Here is a 21,269-nt window from a genome sequence, read left to right as displayed (position 1 = left end):
AAGTATGTTAAAAATAGCAGTGTTGACATTGTGGCTTGGATAGCAGCTTGGACTCTCAAGCCTATAGGGACAGGTAGGCTTCAGATCCCAAGCTCCAGCCCGAGCTGCAAGGTCCACGCTGCTATTTTTAGCATGCTAGCTTGAGCCCCACTAGTGCAAATCTCCCAGCTCCAATGTAGACGTACCCTTTGTGTCTTGGGGGCAGCATATTTCTCTCTTCCTCACTCACTTTATTTTCTTAGCCTGGAGTATTTGCCTCTCACTCTCTGCTTCTGGGCAGGGCCGGCTCCAGGCACCAGCTAAGGAAGCAGGTGCTTGGGGCGGCCAATACAAAGGGGCGGCACTCCGTCTGCTATTGGGGCGGCCTGTCCGCGTCTTCGGCGGGAATTCGGTGGCGGGTCCCTCAGTCCCTCTCTTCCTCTTTGAGCTACTGCCGAAGGGGAAGAGAGGGATTGAAGGACCCGCCACCGAACTGCCGCCGAAGAATGGAGCGGCGAGATTGAGCTGCCACCGAAATGCCACCGATCGGCTTTTTTTTTTTTTTTTCTCCCGCCGCTTGGGGCAGCAGAAAACCTGGAGCTGGCCCTGCTTCTAGGGCCCAATCATCCACCCCTCTCTCTCTCATTGTGTCTAAGGCCCATCTCTCCCTCCCTAAATGTGTCTGTGTATAAATACATTATTTTCTTTTTTACACAATTACAAATCACAACATTTATACATAATTATTGTTTTTAAAAGATCTATGTAAAACCTCTCAGGAACAAATGCTGAAGAAATAAAACCTTATAAAAATACGTGATTTGTTTAATTCTACTTCATAATATACTATATACATCTGGATCTATAAACTTATTCCTTTCTCCAAAAACATAGAATAAAATCATTGCCAGTATAATGTCCACCACTTCATTTGTCCACCACTTCATTTATCCACCCCATCAAGTGCCACACTGTAAACTGTCCTGGAGGCTACTGGGCCTCCTTCACTGGAGTTCCATGTCTAAAAGGTCCCGGAGGGATTTTATCACATGTTGTGGTTGGCTGGAAGCATGATCCTCTAGGCTGCGTCCCATCTCTTTGTACAGGCTTTTAGCAAGCTTGCAGACCACAGTCCTGACATTCCCGCTCCTACCAGGTAACACCCCATTTCCGATCATGTTGTTCAGGAAATACCAGAGAACAGGCAGGGTGTGACGTTCCACAGCCTGGGGTTTCCGAGGGTAGACAGAAGCTACAAGCGCTGCAGGACAGAAGATAAAGCATCTTAACAATCAAGATGGAAGCCCATCTTTATTTTTAGTTCCTCAAAACTGTTTCTGACTGCTGTCTGGAATCTGAATGCAAACCGTACAATTCTCTATAAGCAAACTGAAATATTATCCATTAAATAGAACTATTGACCTCAAATTACCTTAATTTCTCCAAATCAAAGGCCTCATGCTGAACACGACAGCCCTAAAGAAGTAATTAATATAATTCTTGTAAACTGTTGGACTGATGAACCTTTGATAACATATGATAGAAGTGTCAAATCTCTATTTCCAGTAATCAGCTGTCTAAAATAGCTGTACCAAATTTCAAGATTATAGCTCAAAAGGGCTCTTGTATGGTTGAACTCCAATAAGAGACACTGTTGACCTTTTGGTGAACTCTGATGAAAAAAACATAAGTCTAATTTGGGGTTTCCTTGTGCTCAGTGGCCCATAATGAATGTCTGTACTAAATTTCAAAATTCTAAGCCACGGGACTAAAATCCGATCAGAAAGATGGATGATTTATTGGAGCTTCTGATGGGAAAGTCTAATTTGAGATTTTTCTTGTACTTAGTGACTCATAATGAATGTTCCAAATTTCAAGATGTCTAGCTATCTAAGGTACTAATATAGCCACCATGATCAGTGTTTGGGTGCCTGACAATCTTTAATATATTTATCCTCACAACATGCCTGTGATGTAGGAAAGTGCTATTAGAACCATTTTAGAGAGAAGAAACTGAGGCACAGATAGAGCATAAGTGACTTGCCCCAGATCACACAGAAAGGCTGTAGTGGAACAGGGAATTAAACCCAGGTCTCCCAAATGGAAGGATAAAGGATCACTAGACAATTCTTCCTTTCACCCTTCATGAGATGAGATCTCAATTCACTTTCTGAATTGGACAGATGGCTACATTAAAAACAAACAAAAACATGACACTACCTGGCATCTTTGCTGGCAGTTTCCACAGAGAGGCCAAGAACTGATATGGCCTGGAGACTGAATTCTCAGTCTGATAGAGGTAAATTGAGGCACATTAGCTGGTGATAGTGTGAGGGAAGCATACGTTGCTATTCTGTGGTTAAAGCAATTTCATATTCCCAGCACTGTAAGTCTGGCACCTTTCACCAGCATTAAATTCACTTTTTTTAAAAATCAGCCTTAAATAATACTTAAGCAACCGTAATAAATCAGCAAAGGGTTACAGTCCCTCATTTAAAAAGGAGATAATTAGAGCACAGATGCTATTAAATGTAGTGGCCACCACAGAGTTTAGAAGAGAGAGCTGCCTGTTCCCAATAAATCCCAGAGGGAACATCTGCTCTTTCTAAACTAGCCCCAATTTATATTTAAATGCTTTATTTGCAAAAAGAGATATTAAATTGCTGTAGAATTCAATTCTGTGTGTACAGAGATTTACTTTATGCAAATTACCTTTAAAGGCCCTGTTAGGTTTGCCATGGATGCCCTTAAGAGAGTCGTAATGAACGAGCAAACCTTATTAAACCTTGGATTAAAAGAAGCTGGAATAATTAGCAGTAGATTTAGCCCTAATTAAAGCAAGGCTATAATTAGGCTGCTTTCAGCGTACATCAAGAAGATCGATTTTGCCATTTCTTGGCTGCCACTGGACATAAGCTGTGATTATAGGTCAAGAAACAGCAGCATTTTTAGCTTGTAGGATTTAGCTGATGTGGAAATAGACTATATTTATACACATTGAAATAATGGAAATGCAATGTCATGCTTCTGGGTAGAAGCAGATAGCCTGCAGGGTCAGGAAGGAAGTGCCTGCTCACAGGGAGGGACATCCTTGCAACAACCATTATTCACATGAACAGTCTGCACTCATGCTGGTAGTCCCAGCTTTTGTGGGATCCAGCCCAAAATGTTTGCCACAAGAGAACTCCTCCCCCAGAGCTCTTTGTCAGAGAGGCAAAACAGACCCCAAGAATAGAAAAATATCAGTGACCACAAAATGTTCCATAGCTGGGTGTGGGTGTCCGTAAGCTGTCAGGGATAGACATTTGTCTAAGGAAGCAGAACCTGTGGGCCTAGCCCTGATCTCACACTGCCACCCTTTTAAAAATGTTCAGGAGACAGCCGGAATACTTGTAGTTTCTCTTTCTTAGGAGAGAATTTTGAGACCTCCCATCGATGATTCATTACTAGACTCTGAAAGCCCAATTCTCCATTGCCTTGCATCTTGCACAGTAGTTTACACCTGTGCAAAGTGTATGTAATACATGACCAGATCAGAGCAGGAGCATTTTACAATCACTTTACACAGGTGTAATTGACTTCACAGGGTGCAGGGCACTGGAGGAACAGGCCTAGTGCCTCCTGCTGTTCCATGGGCTATAGCTTTGTAAATGCATAGGGGATTTCCTCACATCTGTCATTTCCCAAGAGTCTTTTTTGAATTTAATCCAAGTGAATCATGAAAAGTCCAGTTCAGCTGAGCTGTTTGTTACCTGATAGGTGTTCCGTGATGTCCTGCATGGCTCGACCACTGATGAAATGCACTCTGCTGGCAAATGCTTGTAGAAGCAACGCATTATCTGAAAGGGACAGAGACACATTCATGATCTTTGTTTCTGAGATTGTAAACAACAAAGAAAATATTTGCACCTTCTAAAATACAGCAAATTTCAGAGAATATGGGGTACATTTAATCTTCTCTTGACGTTAACGTGGGATGGTTTCAAATTCAGAACAAAAGTTCCTGATCCCACATCAGCATGTGTGAAATTCACCACTGTGCAGAGTGCTAGCACAAGTCCCACACCCAACTAAATCAGTCCCTCACAGTTTAAATGGGATGTAGGTGACACATAGGCCTTGTGTTTTATTTCTGCAGAGAAGTGATTTTTACACTCAGTGAACATCTGTACAAATTTAAAATCAGTTCCTCCTTTACTTACTTGCCAAGAACTCAGCACAAGATTTTGTGTTGTCCCTGCAAGAACAAATTATCTGATCACCACCTCATCTGCAACTTGTGCTTGTGATATCAAGAGCCATTGCAGAAAAAGAGAGAGAAACAGACCCAATAACTCAGATCTTGGCAGGGAGGTAAAAGAAGAACTGATTTCCCAATATTTTGTTGTCGAATGTACTTTTCATCCACAGCTTGTGATTGATTTAGGATCCTGGCTGTTGTTTTAAAACTACTGCACAAAGTGACCTACAATAGTTGGTTCTGTTGGTTCTGACAAGCTTGGCAGAGTTGTTTTTGGATGGTAGTATTTGGATGAGCTACCTCCATGGAACATCTAGATGCCATAAATAGTGAGGGTGATGGGTCTGTAGGTAACATGCTTCCTTCTGTATCAACACTGATCCAAAGCCCCAACACGGTTTTAAGGGACACAGTATTGTTATAGATGCCATTTTTTGTATGAGACATAAAACTGAGATCATTAATGATCACATTGTACTTTTTGCAAGCAGACAACAGGGGTATTTGGCACTGGTGCTCTGGCTAAATTCCAACACTGGTAATTACATTCTGTCCCTCAAAAATTCCAAATAGACGCTTCACTTCCAGCCCTAAACTGTTGTGTGGTATTAATATGTGCTGTTAAATAGTTGCTGTGTTCCCCTCAGACAGAGATGGTTACATGTCAGTTGCTGTTTTGAAACAATTGCTTTGAAATCCTGATATGAAAGGTGTTATAGCAGTGCAAAATATTAGTTATTAGTATTGATCTCAATAAAGCTTTTCCATTCACTGTTAAAACTATTGTTGGGACCCCTTCATTTTGTAAGGTGCTAAGTTTACAGGCAATGCTCTCTTCTCAATTAAAAATTTTGAAACACTGCAAGCTTGCAAGAGTCAACAACCAATTTATACAAGCTTTACCTCAGAACTGCCTGCAGCACAGGGCAGCTTTAAATGGAGGCTGGGAGTGAGAAAGCAACGCAGCAGGTGATGCTATTTTCAGTAACTCAGCTTTGACTCTATCCAATAAATACTAGATTGGTTTACTGGTTGCAAGACAGGCAGCTCAGTGTTAGCCACAGTATTAAATATGATGAGATGATTCCTTTGCATTCTCATGTCATTTTCAGTACAGCAGTGTCAGTCTCCTTAGAAGGAATCTCCCTTGGAGACCTGATGTTATATCATTAACACGATACTTATTAGTACTGTTTGTTATAATGAGTCCTCCTTCCCTGTGATTTATCCTGGCAGAAGGCTCGAGGCGCTATATATAGCATAGTAAAAATGACTTAAAATGCATTTACAAATATAAAGGCGTCCCTGTAAAAGCTTAACAAGTAAAACCAGCCAAGGGGTTTAAAAAAAATCATAGGTATATACTGGACTTGCCACACCAGATCAGACCAGTGGTCCATTTAGAATGAGGTTTTCAAAGTTCTTTGTGTATATATCTTCCTACTGTATTTTGCACAGCATGCATCCGATGAAGTGGGCTGTAGCTCACGAAAGCTTATGCTCAAATAAATTTGTTAGTCTCTAAGGTGCCACAAGTACTCCTGTTCTTTTTGCGAATACAGACTAACACGGCTGCAACTCTAAAACCTGAGAGAAGAGTTAGGCTCCCAATTCCCATTGACCTCCTATGGGAATTAGGCACCTGTCATTTGTGCCTTTGAAATTCTCCCCCCTAGTCCAGTGTACTGTAACAAACTGAAATAAGCCCAAATCAATCTTAGGCACTCAAACCAATTTAAGTGTCCACACTGAAGAATTGCCCCAGTTTGACTCCGTCGATTTAGAACCCGATTTAGTTAAATCGGGGCAATTTTGGTGCGGTTGCCCATCTGTAAAATGGAGATAATGATACTTCCTTTATCTCATCGTTTGTCTGCCTTGTCTATTTAAACTGTAAGCTTTTTGGGACAGGGACTGTCTCTAGCTATGTTTGCACAGCACCTAATACAACAGGGCCCTAAGTTCATTTGGAGCATATCTAAACACTATCGGAACTCATGTAATAAGGAAAAACAATCTCTGTTGGTTAGAGGTTATGTCCCGAAGCACAAGGATTTATAAAAAGGACAAAAAAATTAAATACAGGACAAAGTGGGGGTCAAATTAAAAAACCCAAACACACAAAAAAACCCTCTGGAATAGAAAGGTTTAAAGTGTTTTAAACGTGGGGAGAGGTGGATGCCAGGGAAGATCGAGTTCCATATTCTAGGCCCCATCACCATAAAGGCCTGATTAGCCCCCAACCTATCGTGCTGGGTCCTTTAAATGGTGATGGATTGTGTTCTGTTCACCGATAATGGACAGAAAAAGGTACAGGGCCATTTATGGCCTTCAGACAAAAACTGGGGACTCTCCAAGCTAGACGTCAAAATAAAAGTAGATAAATTGTGCTGGGGATTATTCAGAGCCAATTCAGTTTGTTTCCAGGTGGATTTTTGGTCTCAAGAGCAATAATTTTACGATAGGCTACTGAGCAATTTTGTAAGCACTTTGCATTGCTGCCGGGATCATCAAAGGTGGTAGATGGGAAAATCCTGCCTAAAATTCATATTTTGATGCCTGTGAACAACCAGAGTTTCCCAGCTGCATCCAGGGTCCAAAATATAGGAGTTAGCAGAGTGATTGGGGCATGCACACAACTTACCTCCTGTAGGCTAGGAAAGTAGTAAGGCCTTGCCACACATGGTTTTTTAACCGTGAAGGTGACAATATTTAAAGACAAGGGGCCTGATTCACTCTACGGGGATTGCCACTACAATCCCAATTAGGGCTGTCAATTAATCACAGTTAACTCATGCGATTAACTAAAAAAAAAAATCGTGATTAATCTCTGTTTTAATCGCCCTGTTAAACACTAGAATACCAATTGAAATTTATTAAATATTTTGGATGTTTTTCTACATTTTCATTTATATTGTATTCTGTGTAATTGAAATCAAAGTGTATATTTTTATTACAAATATTTGCACTGTAAAAATAATAAAAGAAACAGTATTTTTCAATTCAGCTCATACAAGTACTGTAGTGCAATCTCTTTGTCATGAAAGTGTAACCTACAAATGTAGATTTTTTTTTGGTTACATACAGCGGCGGCTCCAGGCACCAGCGCTCCAAGTGCGTGCGTGGGGCGGCAAGCCCTGGGGGGCGCCCTGCCGGTCCCTGTGAGGGCGGCAGTCAGGCAGCCTTCGGCGGCTTGCCTGTGGGAGGTCCGCTGGTCCCGCGGATTCGGCGGCAATTCGGCGGCGGATACGCCGAAGGCGCGGGACCGGCAGACCTCCCGCAGGCATGCCGCTGAAGGCAGTCTGCTTGCCGTGCTTGGGGCGGCAAAAAAGCTAGAGCCGCCCCTGGTTACATAACTGCACTCAAGAAACAAAACAATGTAAAACTTTAGTGCCTACAAGTCCATTCAGTCCTACTTCTTGTTCAGCCAACTTTGTTTACATTTACAGGCGATAATGCTGCTCACTTATTGTTTACAATGTCACCTGAAAGTGAGAACAGGCATTTGCATGGCACTTTTGTAGCGGGCATTGAAAGGTATTTAGGTGCCAGATATGCTAAACATTCGTATGCCCCTTCATGCTTTGGCCACCATTCCGTAGGACATGTTTCCATGCTGATGACACTCATTAAAAAATAATGTGTTAATTAAATTTGTAACTGAACTCCTTGGGAGAGAATTATATGTCCCCTGCTCTGTTTTACCTGCATCCTGCCATATATTTCATGTTATAGCAGTCTCGAATGATGACTCAGTACATGTTGTTCATTTTAAGAACACTTTCACTGCAGATTTCACAAAATGCAAAGAAGGTACCAATGTGAGATTTCTAAAGATAGCTACAGCACTCGACCCAAGGTTTAAGAATCTGAAGTGCCTTCCAAAATCTGAGAGAGATGAGGTGTGAAGCATGCTTTCAGAAGTCTTAAAAGAGCAACACTTTGATGCAGAAACTACAGATCCCGAAACACCAAAAAAGAAAATCAACCTTCTGCTGGTGGCATCTGATTCAGATGGTGAAAATGAACATGTGTCGGTCCGCACTGCTTTGGATTGTTATCAAGCAGAACCTGTCATCAGCATGGACGCATGTCCCCTGGAATGGTGGTTGAAGCATGAAGGGACATATGAATCTTTAGCACATCTGGCTTGTAAATATCTTGTGACGCTGGCTACAATAGTGCCATGCAAACACCTGTTCTCACTTTCAGGTGACATAGTAAACAAGAAGAGGGCAGCATTATCTTCTGCAAATGTAAACCAACGTTTTTGTCTGAGCGACTGGCTGAACAAGAAGTAGGACTGAGTGGACTTGCAGGCTCTAAAATTTTACATTGTTTTATTTTTGAATGCAGGTTTTTTGTACATAATTCTACATTTGTAAGTTCAACTTTCATGATAAAGAGACTGCACTACAGTACTTGTATTAGGTGAATTGAAAAATACTATTTCTTTTGTTTTTTTACAGTGCACATACTTGTAATCAAAAATAAATATAAAGTGAGCACTGTACACTTTGTATTCTGAGTTGTAGTTGAAATCAATGCATTTGAAAATGTAGAAAACATCCAAAAATATTTAAATAAGTGGTATTCTATTATTGTTTAACAGTGCGATTAATCGTGATTAATTTTTTTAATTGCTTGACAGCCCTAATCCCAATCAAAATCCTGGATCTTTGAATTTTGGGGTGTATAAGATCCAGTTCTGGATCTGAATTTTGCAAATGGCTCATATCTGTCTGATGGGCAGAACCGAAAGCCTGGATCTAAAATATTTAAAAAAACTTTGCAGCTTGAACTCATCTCTAGTTGAAACCTACACGAACATAGACAAATGTGTTTTGCACAGCTCCAGCACTGACACTTGCCAGTGCTTACAGGTTACGGTGTTTCATTTAAGACATAGCCTGGGGTGGGAGGGGGAGAGGAGAAGCTCCTAGAGACAATATACTTGAACCTGACAAGACCAACAGGGATCATGGCTGCTGGATACCGTAATACAAGGGTGAGGCATATGCTCACCTCCGTTCTGCTGGCTGGTGTGGAGAGCGGGTCTAGGTCCACCACCTACTGTGGAGAGGCCAGAACACAGTGGTACTGACCTCACACAATTCTCTCTGCTTTACACTCAGACACAATCTTGTCCTTATGGTCTAAACAATTTCCCTTCACAGAGGAACAGCGACAGGCAAGCAGTGAGCAAATTCTATTAGCTATATAAGAGCTCTGGCTCGCTGGTGCAAAGAGAGTTAATAATTCCATTCTAAGGCCTGCCTCTTGAACACTCTAAATATTTCAGGCATATTCACCCAGTGCAGTATTTCTATAGCTGACATAAATCTGTATGGCAAGGGAATTTACAACAGGCCTTGGTTATGTAGTTATTGGCAATAGTAATCTCGCCCTATACAGAACAACATTTGGAACAAGCCATCATTTAGGTCTGGATTTATACTTGTTTGTTCTAGTAAGGAACTTGGCAAATCATAAATTTCATTTAAAAAAAAGAAGAGCAAGGGTTGAAGATATTTATGAACTGAAGAGAGGAGAAGGAACCAGTCAAGGCCCATAATTTAGAGCTTCCTAGGAGGCGGTACAGCAGAAGCTCTGCTGGGTCAAGGTCCCCTTCAGATCTGCATCAAAGCAACTTGCCTGGGAAACCAAGATGGGCCAGAAACGACCTCAAAATCCATGCACTCCTTTGTCCCTATGCTCTAGGGATGTTCAGTACCAGGTTTTACTGCTTAGCCCCAGCTTTATAACAAACCAAACTAAGAGTCCAGATCCAATGAATTCTAACATGTTGGGGAAATTTGGCTGCAGATTCAAGCTTTGCCACTCTGACCCCTTTCTTCTTGGAAGCTGGTGACTAAATACCTTTGAGGATCCGGGGCTAAGGGCCTCATTTCTAGAGGAGCTGAGTGCCCATAACTCCAGTTGAAGTCAATGGAAGATATGGGTGCTCAGCACCTCGGATCATCATGTAGTGAGTGATTTGCAAACCTAGCATCATCGGAAGACTCCAGTATTTTGTGTGGAACTCATAGCTCACTCAAACTGCAGTCCACCATGGTGTGAAGATGAGTCCTGTACAAGGTATAAGACTGTGCCTCTGCAGAAGGGAAACAGTTTTATTTTAATGTGTAAAACTCTTAGTGACCCTCATTACAAGGGACATCCCTCATTTCAGACTCAAACTCGTCTCTCATCACACACACATCTGCTCTGATCTCATATTTTATTTATTTTCATGTACGAATTTGGTGCTGCTAACAATATGCCAGACTGACAAACCTGGAGACTGAAAGCCTCTGTTGACAGAACAGGCACAACAAAAACAGTGCTAGCACAAACTTCACCCCAACCCACCCCCATCCACTGGCAAGGTATCTCAACCCTAACCCAGATGGTTGAGTGGGTAATTCAGTCTCTATGGCCCATTCAGGCTATCTAGGATACTCTTATCATTGTATTAAAACCTCCTCCTTGAGAGGCGGTAGCCAAGTCAATGGAAGAATTCTTCTGTTGGCCTAGCGCTGCCTACATAGGGATTTAGGTCCGCTTAACTACAGGCAGGCCTACTCTACACTTGAAAAGATCCACCTCCACAACAGGCGGTAGCTATGTCAGCAGGAGACACTCTCCTGTCGACCTAGCACTGTCTACACCGGGGGTTAGGTCAGTATAACTGCGTCACTCGGGGGTGTGGATTTTTCACATCTCTGATCGACATAGCTGGGTCAATCTAATTTTCTAGTGTAGACCGGCCCTCAGTCTTAACCCTCCCTAATGAAATTACCAGCAGGGAAGCCAAATGTGATGTAAACACCTGTCCACTGGCAAATGGGTCAGACGAGTAAAATCAGTCCATACAGACAATCAGGCAGCCATCTGACAGTAACAACTTTCACTCCCTATTGACTTGGGCTTGACTTGAACTAGTGTCCTAGAGGCAAAAACTCCATATCCCACCCCCAACAGATATCCGGACCTCCATGCTCACATTTATTGTTGTGAATAATTAATATCAGGAAACGCTGACTCATGAAACCGAGATGAGAGAAAATATTAGCTGAGAGGGGGGAAAAGTTAATCTTACAGCATTTTAAAACATTGATCCATATTACTGTTTTTCCTTTTGTTCTTCCTTCATTGTGGGTTTTCATCCCAAAATTAGGACCATGGTGGATTGAGAGCTGTGGTGGGTGGGAGACAGCATGAGATGGATGTTTGTGTTTGTCTAAGATGTACATACTGGCTGCGCATCTGAGATCAGTTGTGAGAGGGATAGTGCAAGAGAATGAGTCCCAATGTGTGGCCCCAAAACTCTGCACTCAGAGGTTAATATGTAGAACAATGACACCAATCTACATGTATATAGGATGAGGAGATTCATGTAGAGGGATCTCACAGCACTTTCCAAGCTGTGGGACCCGTTGTGGCTTTAAGAGTGTTGTAAGGGGCAGTGTGGAGGTGCACCACCCCAGCAGGAGCACCTAGAGGAAATGAAAGTGAGGCAGGTGCAATATCGCTAAGAATGCTAGGGCAACCCTGGAAGAGTGCAAAGTGCACTCTGCACCCCCTGCAATAGGCCAGCTTAACTAACTGGTGGGGACGGGGCTTGTGTCATGGCCTCACTTCCTGCCAATCCCATTTGGGGTTTCTAGCATCCCTGATTACACTAGAGACCCCTGGTCTTTGCACTTGAGGAGGGGGGGTTGTGCTTGGTCCCTCTACAGGTGCACAAAAGAGGGGCTGAAGGCAGTTCCAGCCCACCCCACCCTTGTACACGCATGCAGGACCAGGCACAATCTGTGCCAGGCATCCATCACCTGATCTCTCCTTACTGCGCTGGCTTGCTGCAGAATACAGTAACGTGTCAAATTCTAGATCTCAGTCCTGATCTTTAAGGCACTCAATGGTTTGGGTCCAGGACACCTTAAAAGATCATATAAAATTCTGGGAGTAGGACCCCACTCCAGGACTCCCACCCCCAGGTACAGCTGAACTGTCCACTGCAAGGGTAAAGCTCATCAGTACAGGGGACAGAACTTCCCCAGGAGCTGCTCCAAGACAGTGGAATAAAGTCCTGCAAAAACTAAGAAACACCACAAGCCACACCATCTCCCACTCCAAGCACAAGGCATACTTCTCTGATCTTGCCTGAGGTAATATAGACATAGCACAGCAGACATATAATATATTACATGAAATAAAAATAAAAATCCCTACACAATCTCTCACTGGGGAGAAGGAAAGAACCAGACATGATAGATGTTAGTCACATTACTTCATGCACTTCTGGAAAGAACTCAGATGCTATGGTTGTGAGTGCGGTTTATGGTTGTGAGCGTGGTTTATGGTTAAGAACATAAACAGGAGAGAAGAATCACTGAAATGCAGCCAGACACATGTTTTTGGTGAAAAACAGCATCCATCTACAGAGCCATTTAGAAGAATTCAGTCAGGACACTTAAGCTGCTAGGCTAAGGGACACCCCTACAGCTGCTGGGCATTCCCTCAAACCAGAGTGGAGTTCATCAGCCAAATGAGGTAATTAAGGGACTACTTTGAAATTTTTGATCTGAGGCCCAGAAGTGGCTTTCTGACTCCAAGATGGAGCAACAGCAATTGTGCAGGTATCACACGATGGGATATCTACGGTAGAAACAGGAAGTAGTAAATATTACCTAGGTTAGCGATCATTGTGTCCAGCACCCTCACTGCTGCAGTATAAATCCCAGAATTCTTAGAGTTCAAGTTATCAGTGACAACCGTCACCATGGAGACCACAACCGGGTGTAAACCCTCTTTGAGGATAGGGATCATGGAGGCAGCGGACTCTAGCGCGTGCTGGTTCACTTTCTTGTTGGAGTCCTGAAGTCTCAGGGCAAAAGCATCAAAAATCTGTTCAAAAATAAAAAAGCAAAATCAGGATGTATATCACTGTTGGGGCTGGCAGGGAATGTAGAATCAGAGGCTTCCAGCAAGCACAAAAATATGGGCCAGATCCTGCCAACACGTCATACCAGGTCAACACTTACTACTGTGAGAAGTCTCACGGACTTCCATGTGCTGCTCACAATAGTGAGCACTATGTACAGTACTGTTTGCAGAATCAGGTTCTAGCTTCTTTAATAGCTTCTCATTTTCCAATGTGTTAGGGAAAGGGGATTTGGGGGGGAGGGGTTGGGTGGGAGGGATAAAAATACTTATTATCCCGCCTCAATAAAGTTCAGAAATCCTTTTACTGAAGGGAGCAGCCAATCTCTTTAAGGTCCCCACATTTACCTTCCTTTGAGTCATTTCAGTGCTTGGGTAGAAGTATCACAATTACCAGTTAATAACAGAGTTTGGGAAGACAGGTGAGACAAACTGGGGGTAGCTCTGGCTTTGCCAAACTAGGGTTGGTTCTGATCCAAGTCTTGTTTTATCCAACCCTCCCAAAACCTGGGGTTGGTGGAGTGCAGGGCTCTGAGAAGTGGTTTGGGGTCTGATCAGTCTCTCTAACAGGCAGGCCTCTCAGGTGTGCACTCCTCATTAGAGCAGATTCTGACTCCCTGTCCCACTGCCACCACATTCTCAGGCAGTGATCCCTGGGACAGAGAGCAGCAGCAGCTCCCTGCGGCGGTGGGGGTGGGAGAAGAGGAGAAGAGACCCTCTTCTTCCAGCTCTGAGCCCTCTGCCCTTCCCTTCAAAAGGCAGAGAGAGGGTCCCAGTATGGGAGCCCAGGAGCTGACAGGTTTTTTCAGGTAGAGGAGAGGTGAGGAGGAAGTGATCAGGCTGAGCCACTACATTATCCACAGAAGAGAAAGGGGGAGCACAAAGCTGGAGCTGCGCTCTTCAGGGCTAGGAGGTTCCATACCCATCTCCCAACCCTCTCTTATGAAAAATGTGGCAGCCCAGCCTACTCCTTCCAACCGCCCCACTCCACTCCTGGAAAACAGTGAGCAGCTCTGGGCAGCTGGGCTCCCTCTCACTGTTCTTTGGAGGGGAGGAGAAGGCAGAAAGCAGCAGGGCCATAAGCAGCAGCAGCTGCAAAGACCTTCTTGGGGGCAGCAGCAGTGGAACCTTGCAGAAAGGTAGGGCCAGGCTTAAATTAACTGTATTGGAGGCAGGGGCTGAATTAACTGTATTGAGTAAGGGTGTGCCAGCCTGGCCTGAATTAATTGGATGGAGGGTGAAGATAGCTGGAATTGATTGTACTGGGGGCAGCCTGGGCAGGATACATGGGGAAAGGGAACAAGAGAAAAGGCTCTTGAGACCTGGACAATGTTTGCGGAGACGAACTGGGGGTTGTTCCTGCAATGCTCCACCAGCAGTGTCACTCCCTCCATTCGTGTCTGAAACTCCTTGGCCATCAGGAGTTTGTTCAGCTCCTTGAGCTGCTCCATCGCTTCCACACTACGGAGAGATGAGCGACGAACCACTGGCTGTGCTGGTGCTAGGGTGTCTGATCTGGACCTGGCGTTGGGACAGAAAAACTCAATGTCACCTTTGGGTAACAACGTTCTCAGTACAACAATGACAAACACAGCCTCAGGGTGCTTCCTGCTCACTTGGTTACAGTGCGAGCCTGCTCTAATAACTCAGCCTCAGAGCTTAGTATTGTTACAGGAAGCAACATCTAGTTAACATTATCTCCAGTTTATAATTAGGAAACTGAAGCACAGGGGGGTTAAAGCGATCTACCCAAGGTCACCCAGAGGAATCAGTAGCAAAGCTGGGACTAGAAGCCAGCAGTGCTGGCTCCCAGTCCTGTGCTCAGACCATTTCTCTCTTAGGGCTTGATCCAAAGTCCACTGAGCTAATGGAAAGATTCCCATTGATTTCAATGGGCTGGGGACTAGTCCCTTATAAGTGGGGCTCATTAATTCCATTTTTCGTACCTGGGAAAAAATCTAAACACAATGGTGAGGCTTATGCTCTCTTTCTTCTTGCCACCACTGAACACAATGGAACAAATCCACTGTGTTATCAAAAGAGAAAAGACACTGGTGGCTCCACTGCCAGCCCTGGGAGCAAAAAGGACCAAGTTCATGTCTTGAACGCTGATCCCCAGCACAGCAGGTGTGGCATTGCCATTGGATTAGCAGCAGCCACCTGGCTCAGTAATGTTCTCTTTGGATCTGATCCTTATAAACAGCTACAAAAAATTCAGACTAGCCTAGAGATAGTTTATTGATGAATAAGGCTAAAAACTCATCATGCATATCCTCAAAGATAATGAAATAGTAACAAAGAAATGTTCAGTACCCTTCGCTGGAAGGCAGACTGTCCTGGGAGGCAGTCAAGCTGCTGTTCCTAGACTCCCTGCGGCCTTTGGCAGAAGGAGGTTCAGATACATTGTCTTCCATCCCCTATATATATATATAAAAAATGCATCTATAAAAAGCGAGAGAAGATGGGAAATGATTTCTTATGACAGTGAAAAACACAGCTTAGAGCCAGGATCCGTGTTCTTCAGATGGGAAAGCGGAGAGTTTTATAGCCCAAACAGGGAGAAGAGCCAGAGATGCCCTGAAATCCACTGGAGACTTTGCTATTGCCATCCTAATCAATCTGAGGCATTCAGATGCTACAGTGATGGGCAGCAGTATAAAACCCTATGACAGTCAGCTAGATCTGGTCACATGCAAAACCACTGCAGTCACAAACTGGTGCCTGTTGCAGAGCAGGTAACTCTGGGAACAGCTGGACCCCCCTAGTAGTTCTAAAGGTATCCTTGGCCTACAGAATACTGGGAGAATTCCACCTGAGGCATTCTTCCAGCTCCTCGACAAACCCATGTTCTTCTCTAGAAGAGAAATGAATACAAAGCCCATGCTCATCAGGATGATTTTCTACTGGCTGTAGGGATTCTTGGAGCACTTTCTAGTTCCACAGCACATGAGTGCAGAGGTAGTATTTTCTGACTGGAGTAGGTATATGCTCCGATTAAGACAGCGACACATTTCTCTTATTTTAGGAAATCTTCCAGGGACATCTCCTCCCCTATCTATTAAAAAGAGGTTTGACACTTTCAAGAGAACTACTCCCACCCCTGCCCTCTTTTTCTTTCTGGATGTGAGGGAGACCACTTTCTTCTACTTTCCTTTCTTATTTGTGTCCATAATTCCACCTACTTTACCTCCCTCACTGCCAACTGATAAACTGGGTCAGGATCTGCAGTTCCTTTCCATGAACCAGAAGAGCCGGGGGGTGGGGGGGGTGGGCATGATCATGTATAGGCTCTCTCAGTACATATAAACAGAAGATATATCTCCTACTAAGCACTTACTTTCTGCTTTATTGTTGCCATAACATTTCGCAAGTTATGTGATGGGAGAGACTGTTTCAAATACCCATCGAATTTCGGATGAGGCATCAGCACATTCAGCATCTTCCGGCCGTAAAACCTAGCATGGGGAGGGGGAGAAATTAATGAAGGAACATTTTCTCTCAAAATATCACCATTTTATTTATCTATCCAGGAGGCAGGTAGGGATTACAAAAAGAAACTGAAATTTTATGCTCTCCATGTTCAGTACAAGCTAGTGGCACTTTGTAAGGACTTTTATCCCCTCAAAAGAGATATAAATAAAGACTAAGATTTACCTCAAATTGGCATCGCTATACAATATTGCCTGCTGCATACAATAGGCCATGGAGCAGCAGAGCAATGAGGAAATATCCTCTCACTCTATGGAGATCTACTAAATAATTAAGGAATCTATTTTTCCTTTGATGAGGATGTGTAATGGTCATAACAATTTACTTCCTTAAAAAGGCTTTCATTTTGCAAGATTCTAACCTGCTTTAACAAATTATTGCAGAGGAGTTTTTTTCATCCACTACCAAAGAGCAGCTACCTCTGTGGTGGAACATGGCAACTGCTCAACAGCACACAGTAGGTTAGGGTGGAAAGTGATAAATATCACAACCAATTGAAACTGCAAGGGGAATTTAGGGAGGCAGAATGCATTGATTCAATACCACCAGAATTTGACCAGGATACTGGGTGCTAGCACCCCTAATCTTACCAGAAATGCTCCGGGATCTTTCCATGACCATAAGTGGCCAGGGAAAGATTCAGTTTTACATAACACCCAAAAGATACCCAAGGAAGTCATATATGCATATTGGAGCCAAAGGAAACTGATTGGTGGACTAGTCCTATTGCATTCCTTTCGACTAAAGGATGTCTCATGCAATGTAAATGCTTGAATGGATCTTTATTGCTCGATAACCCATAAGAGACGGATTCTGCACCTTTCCTTAGCCAACAGTATATACACTGGAAGCATGCTTTCCTTATGCTTATTTTATATTATGTTTTCCTTATGCTTGTTTTACATTAGTTTGCATTGTCATGGTTTGTTTTTTGCCAGCTACTGATCACAAAAGGTTTCTGCGTCTGCGAGGGGAAAGGGACATCATTACCTAGTGTCTTGATTGCAGTCCTGAGCAAGCTTCACCAGAGTCTGGACCAGTAGTTCTGTGTTGTCTCTGGTGCCTGACAGAAGTTTCTCAGCCCCAATCTGTTCCATGACAGTCAGTAAGTGTTCAGCGGCGCACTTTCGAACGGGGGGGTTACGATGGCTGAAGACAAGACATCAAACCAGCACATGTCTATATGGCCCTTCATCTCCAAAACCACAGGCCTCTGCCACTTGACCAAGAGAGAGCTCCTTAATTGTTGGTAGTAGCAGGTCTCTTATCCTCTCTGTGGACCCTGCTATTAGTGATCACAGTATCCATTCATACACACAGAACCACTATGTTACAGATGGACCATGTACAAGGGTGAGAGGGGAATTCAGTCTCCATGGCACATTTGGTCCTTGGGGTTCCTGCTGAGATTAACAACGCAGACAGGGATAGGAGGGGCAATTATGCCTTTGACACAGATATTGGTGCACTAGCATTTGGACTTAGTTCACCAACTTGTTTCATATCCAGCAGCCCATTGAATGGTCAGAGACCTAAAACCACAATGAGGGACAGTGCTATAGTATATTCACCAACACAGCCTCTGCCTGGATATGCCCAGAGCATTTGGTGTTTTAATGTTTTCAGGGCTGCAGAAGGTATACAGACATGTATCTCACCAACAGTTTTAGCCAGACCTTCATTTACTGAAATGAATACCACCTGTTTGAAAGCACCAGGTACAGTACCATCACTTTGAAGTGGTGCCAGCTTAGTGGTTCCCACAAAAGTCTGTATCTCAAAACCCAGAGAATCTGCCACACTGAACTGAAGTTGGCATTCTGGTGATGCTCAGCTGTGCATTTTGAACTGAAAGTGAAGTTTTTAAAGGCAATGATGGGAGACTCTCAGGAATTGACCCTGTGTGGCAGGTCCCTGCCAAACCATGCAGTTTCTCCTGTGGGTACACTCTAACCATACATCTGACTGGTCCCTGCTTCTCTTGTTAATAATGCCCTGATGATGTGTGGTTTGTCCCAGTGGCCCCATGATTAGTGTTCTATGGTCATTAAGCAGGAGACTTGGTTTTGGCCACACACCAGGATTCCTGTGGTCCCATCACCTGGAGAGTGGAGGGAGCACATCACAGGGCCCCTGCACTGATCTATCACATCCCCATCACCACAGTATCTGGGCAATGTTGATGGACTGTGCTAGAAGGGAGGTCATCATAATGTGGTGACCTGATGATAATGGGAGGTGTAAATGGGTAGTGGCAGTGAAATACCCCAGAGCAGAGGGAATTCCTTCTTCTCCACCACTCTCTTGTTCCCCACAAAGCAAGTAGTCAGATTGCAGAGCTCAGACAAGGGAAGAGTCACATACTTTACTCCACCGGCCATGAGGGCAGCCATTGCTCGCATGGGAGTCACACTCCCCACCATGACGCCCAGGGATCGATCAGCTGCTTTCTGAATGAACTCGCTGGAATCCCCTGTCCTGTGGAGCAGGACCCGGGCAATCTCCTCAACCTCCTGGTCCAAGTGCTTCTTCATGGTCCTGAAGAGCTCGCCAAGAGTGCTGATAGCAAAGCGAGACACCTTTGAGCGGAGGTTGCTAACCTGGAGGAGGAAGAGTTACGAGTAGGACACAGGAGTCAGCTTAGAAAGAAGATCTACCTGCATGTATCTAGGGGGCCAAGGGGAAACCAGAGTTTTATATCACATCAAAGGTGAAATATAGTCTATTGGTCTAAGCATATGACTGGAAGCACGAAACTACCCCTGGCTCTGACACTAGCTCCTTCTGTAGGCTTGAGCAAATCACTTAAGGCCTGATTCAATGGGACTGCTTGTGGAGTAAGGAACAACAGGGGGAAGTATTGAGCCCTTAACGTCTCTGCTTTGGTTTCTCCACCTGCTAACGAAGAAAATAATCCCTCCCTCTCTCCACCCCTTTTTCCCTCTGTCATGTTCTGAGGATTCATTAGGATTGGTAAAGCACTTTGGAGGAATGCGCTTTGTAAAGATCTGATCCTGCAAGATGCTGAGCACCCTTAATTCCCTCTGCAGTCAGTGGGCATCCAGGTGCTCAGCATTACTGTGGATTGGGCCCTAATGACAAAGCCTTAGCCCACAGACTGGAATGGATCAGCAGCTGAGAGTTCACAGCATTGTTTTTGAAAGATAGATTGGTGCTGCCCAAAGGCGGGGATGGTCCAATGGTTCTAGCCATCTTCATATCCTGTGTTATTACTATAAAGCAGGAGTGGCCAAACTGCGGCTCGTGAGCTGTATGTGACTCTTTTATAGTTAAAGTGCGGCTCCCAGAGGCCCCCTCCCATTCTCCACCTACCAGACTTGGGGTGTGGGAAGCTCAGGGCTTCTGCCCTGTGGTGGGGTTAGGGGCTTCTGCCAAACACAACTGGTGCAGCTGAGAGTGGGTGGGCACAATTTAAAGGTTTGCCCCCCTCAACAGCTTGAGTTACAGCCCCGAGGCACACACCCCTTCTTTGCCTCAATGGCCTCGTCCCTTCAGCTCCCAGGTGTTAGCTCTGCATGGTGAGGCAGTGGCAAACAGTTGGGAGTTGCAGGGCGGGGCCTCTGGCTTTAGCTCCTTAGGGAGAGGCAGCAGCAAAAGCAGCGGTTCTCCCTGCAGGTCCCAGCTGTTTGCTGCTGCCTCTACCCAAGGCACAGATCCCAGCTTGCCAGCTCCAGCAGCCGCCATGCAGGGAGGGGCCCCGGCGGCACCATGTGACTGAACGATGCCAGCAAACCCTGGCAAAAATTGGGGGGGGACGTGACCCCCATATGTCCCCCTCACACACCTCTAGCTTCTGCCCAGTGGGGAGGGGGGATCTCAGGCTTCAGCCCCATGGAAGGCATCTGCTGGGGCTTCAGCCCCCAGGGAACATGTGCCAAGGCTCAGGGCTTCAGCAGGAGCAGGGCTGAAACCCCAAGCCTGGGCAGGCGCCTCCTGCGGGGCTGACGCTCTGAGACCCAGCAGGCATGCCCCAGCTTTCGAACTTCTGAAGATTGTTGTATGTGGCTCAGAGGGTCCGGAAGTTTGGCCGCGCCTGCTATAAAGGGTTCAATGCAGGCCCCAGAAAATGCAATTCCTGGACTGTGAAAGCAAAATCTGGGACAAGAGTGAAATGAAAGATGAACCCATGTCTCTGCATGTGAGCCTCTGCAAGGAAGAGAAAAAGGTACCTCTTCCTAAAGATAACAGTGAGGTAAGAATCAGAAAAGAGCCTGAGCTGAAAAGTACAATCTGAACATCTGCCTCCCACATCCCTGAATTTCAAAGAGGGTGGGGGGGATTTGAATCCTGCAGATCTGAACATAGTGATCTATGAGCTCTGTAGCCCTCTAACCCCCTATTATTCAAGCCTGCTAGATCTTTGTATTGCAGACAGAAGATGGAGATCGGAGTTTACAGAAGTGAGCCAACTCTCATTGTTTGTTGCAGATGGAAGAAGGTTTAGTGTGCTTGGCAAACCATGCCTAGTAATAGCACAGTCAGCTGTGCAGGCCACAAACAAGTGCTGAATTGGAACTTGCGGCTGCTTTTAACTCATTGAAGAGTCTAACATGGGCACAATAAAATCTCTCAATTAACTGATCAAATAAAAAGT

The 21,269-nt window shown here is 44.6% G+C and overlaps 1 protein-coding gene across 1 annotated transcript in view; it reads right to left on the bottom strand.

Annotated features, from left to right (window-relative positions):
• Positions 1 to 983: 983 nt before the first annotated feature.
• The window catches only part of TOGARAM2 (TOG array regulator of axonemal microtubules 2), a 42,578-nt gene continuing 22,292 nt past the window's right edge, over positions 984 to 21,269 (bottom strand). The window contains exons 12-19 of the mRNA XM_065401909.1: positions 19,019 to 19,254; positions 17,645 to 17,803; positions 16,503 to 16,620; positions 15,479 to 15,582; positions 14,488 to 14,686; positions 12,913 to 13,129; positions 3,732 to 3,818; positions 984 to 1,240 (exon numbers count right to left, since the gene is read on the bottom strand). Coding sequence (XP_065257981.1) covers positions 984 to 1,240; positions 3,732 to 3,818; positions 12,913 to 13,129; positions 14,488 to 14,686; positions 15,479 to 15,582; positions 16,503 to 16,620; positions 17,645 to 17,803; positions 19,019 to 19,254 — 1,377 coding nt within the window. The remainder of the gene's footprint in view (positions 1,241 to 3,731; positions 3,819 to 12,912; positions 13,130 to 14,487; positions 14,687 to 15,478; positions 15,583 to 16,502; positions 16,621 to 17,644; positions 17,804 to 19,018; positions 19,255 to 21,269) is intronic.

The sequence above is a fragment of the Emys orbicularis genome, chromosome 3 (genome assembly GCF_028017835.1).
Source record: "Emys orbicularis isolate rEmyOrb1 chromosome 3, rEmyOrb1.hap1, whole genome shotgun sequence".
In the NCBI taxonomy this organism is placed as follows: Eukaryota; Metazoa; Chordata; order Testudines; family Emydidae; genus Emys; species Emys orbicularis.
This window is presented reverse-complemented; position numbering and strand designations above follow the sequence as displayed.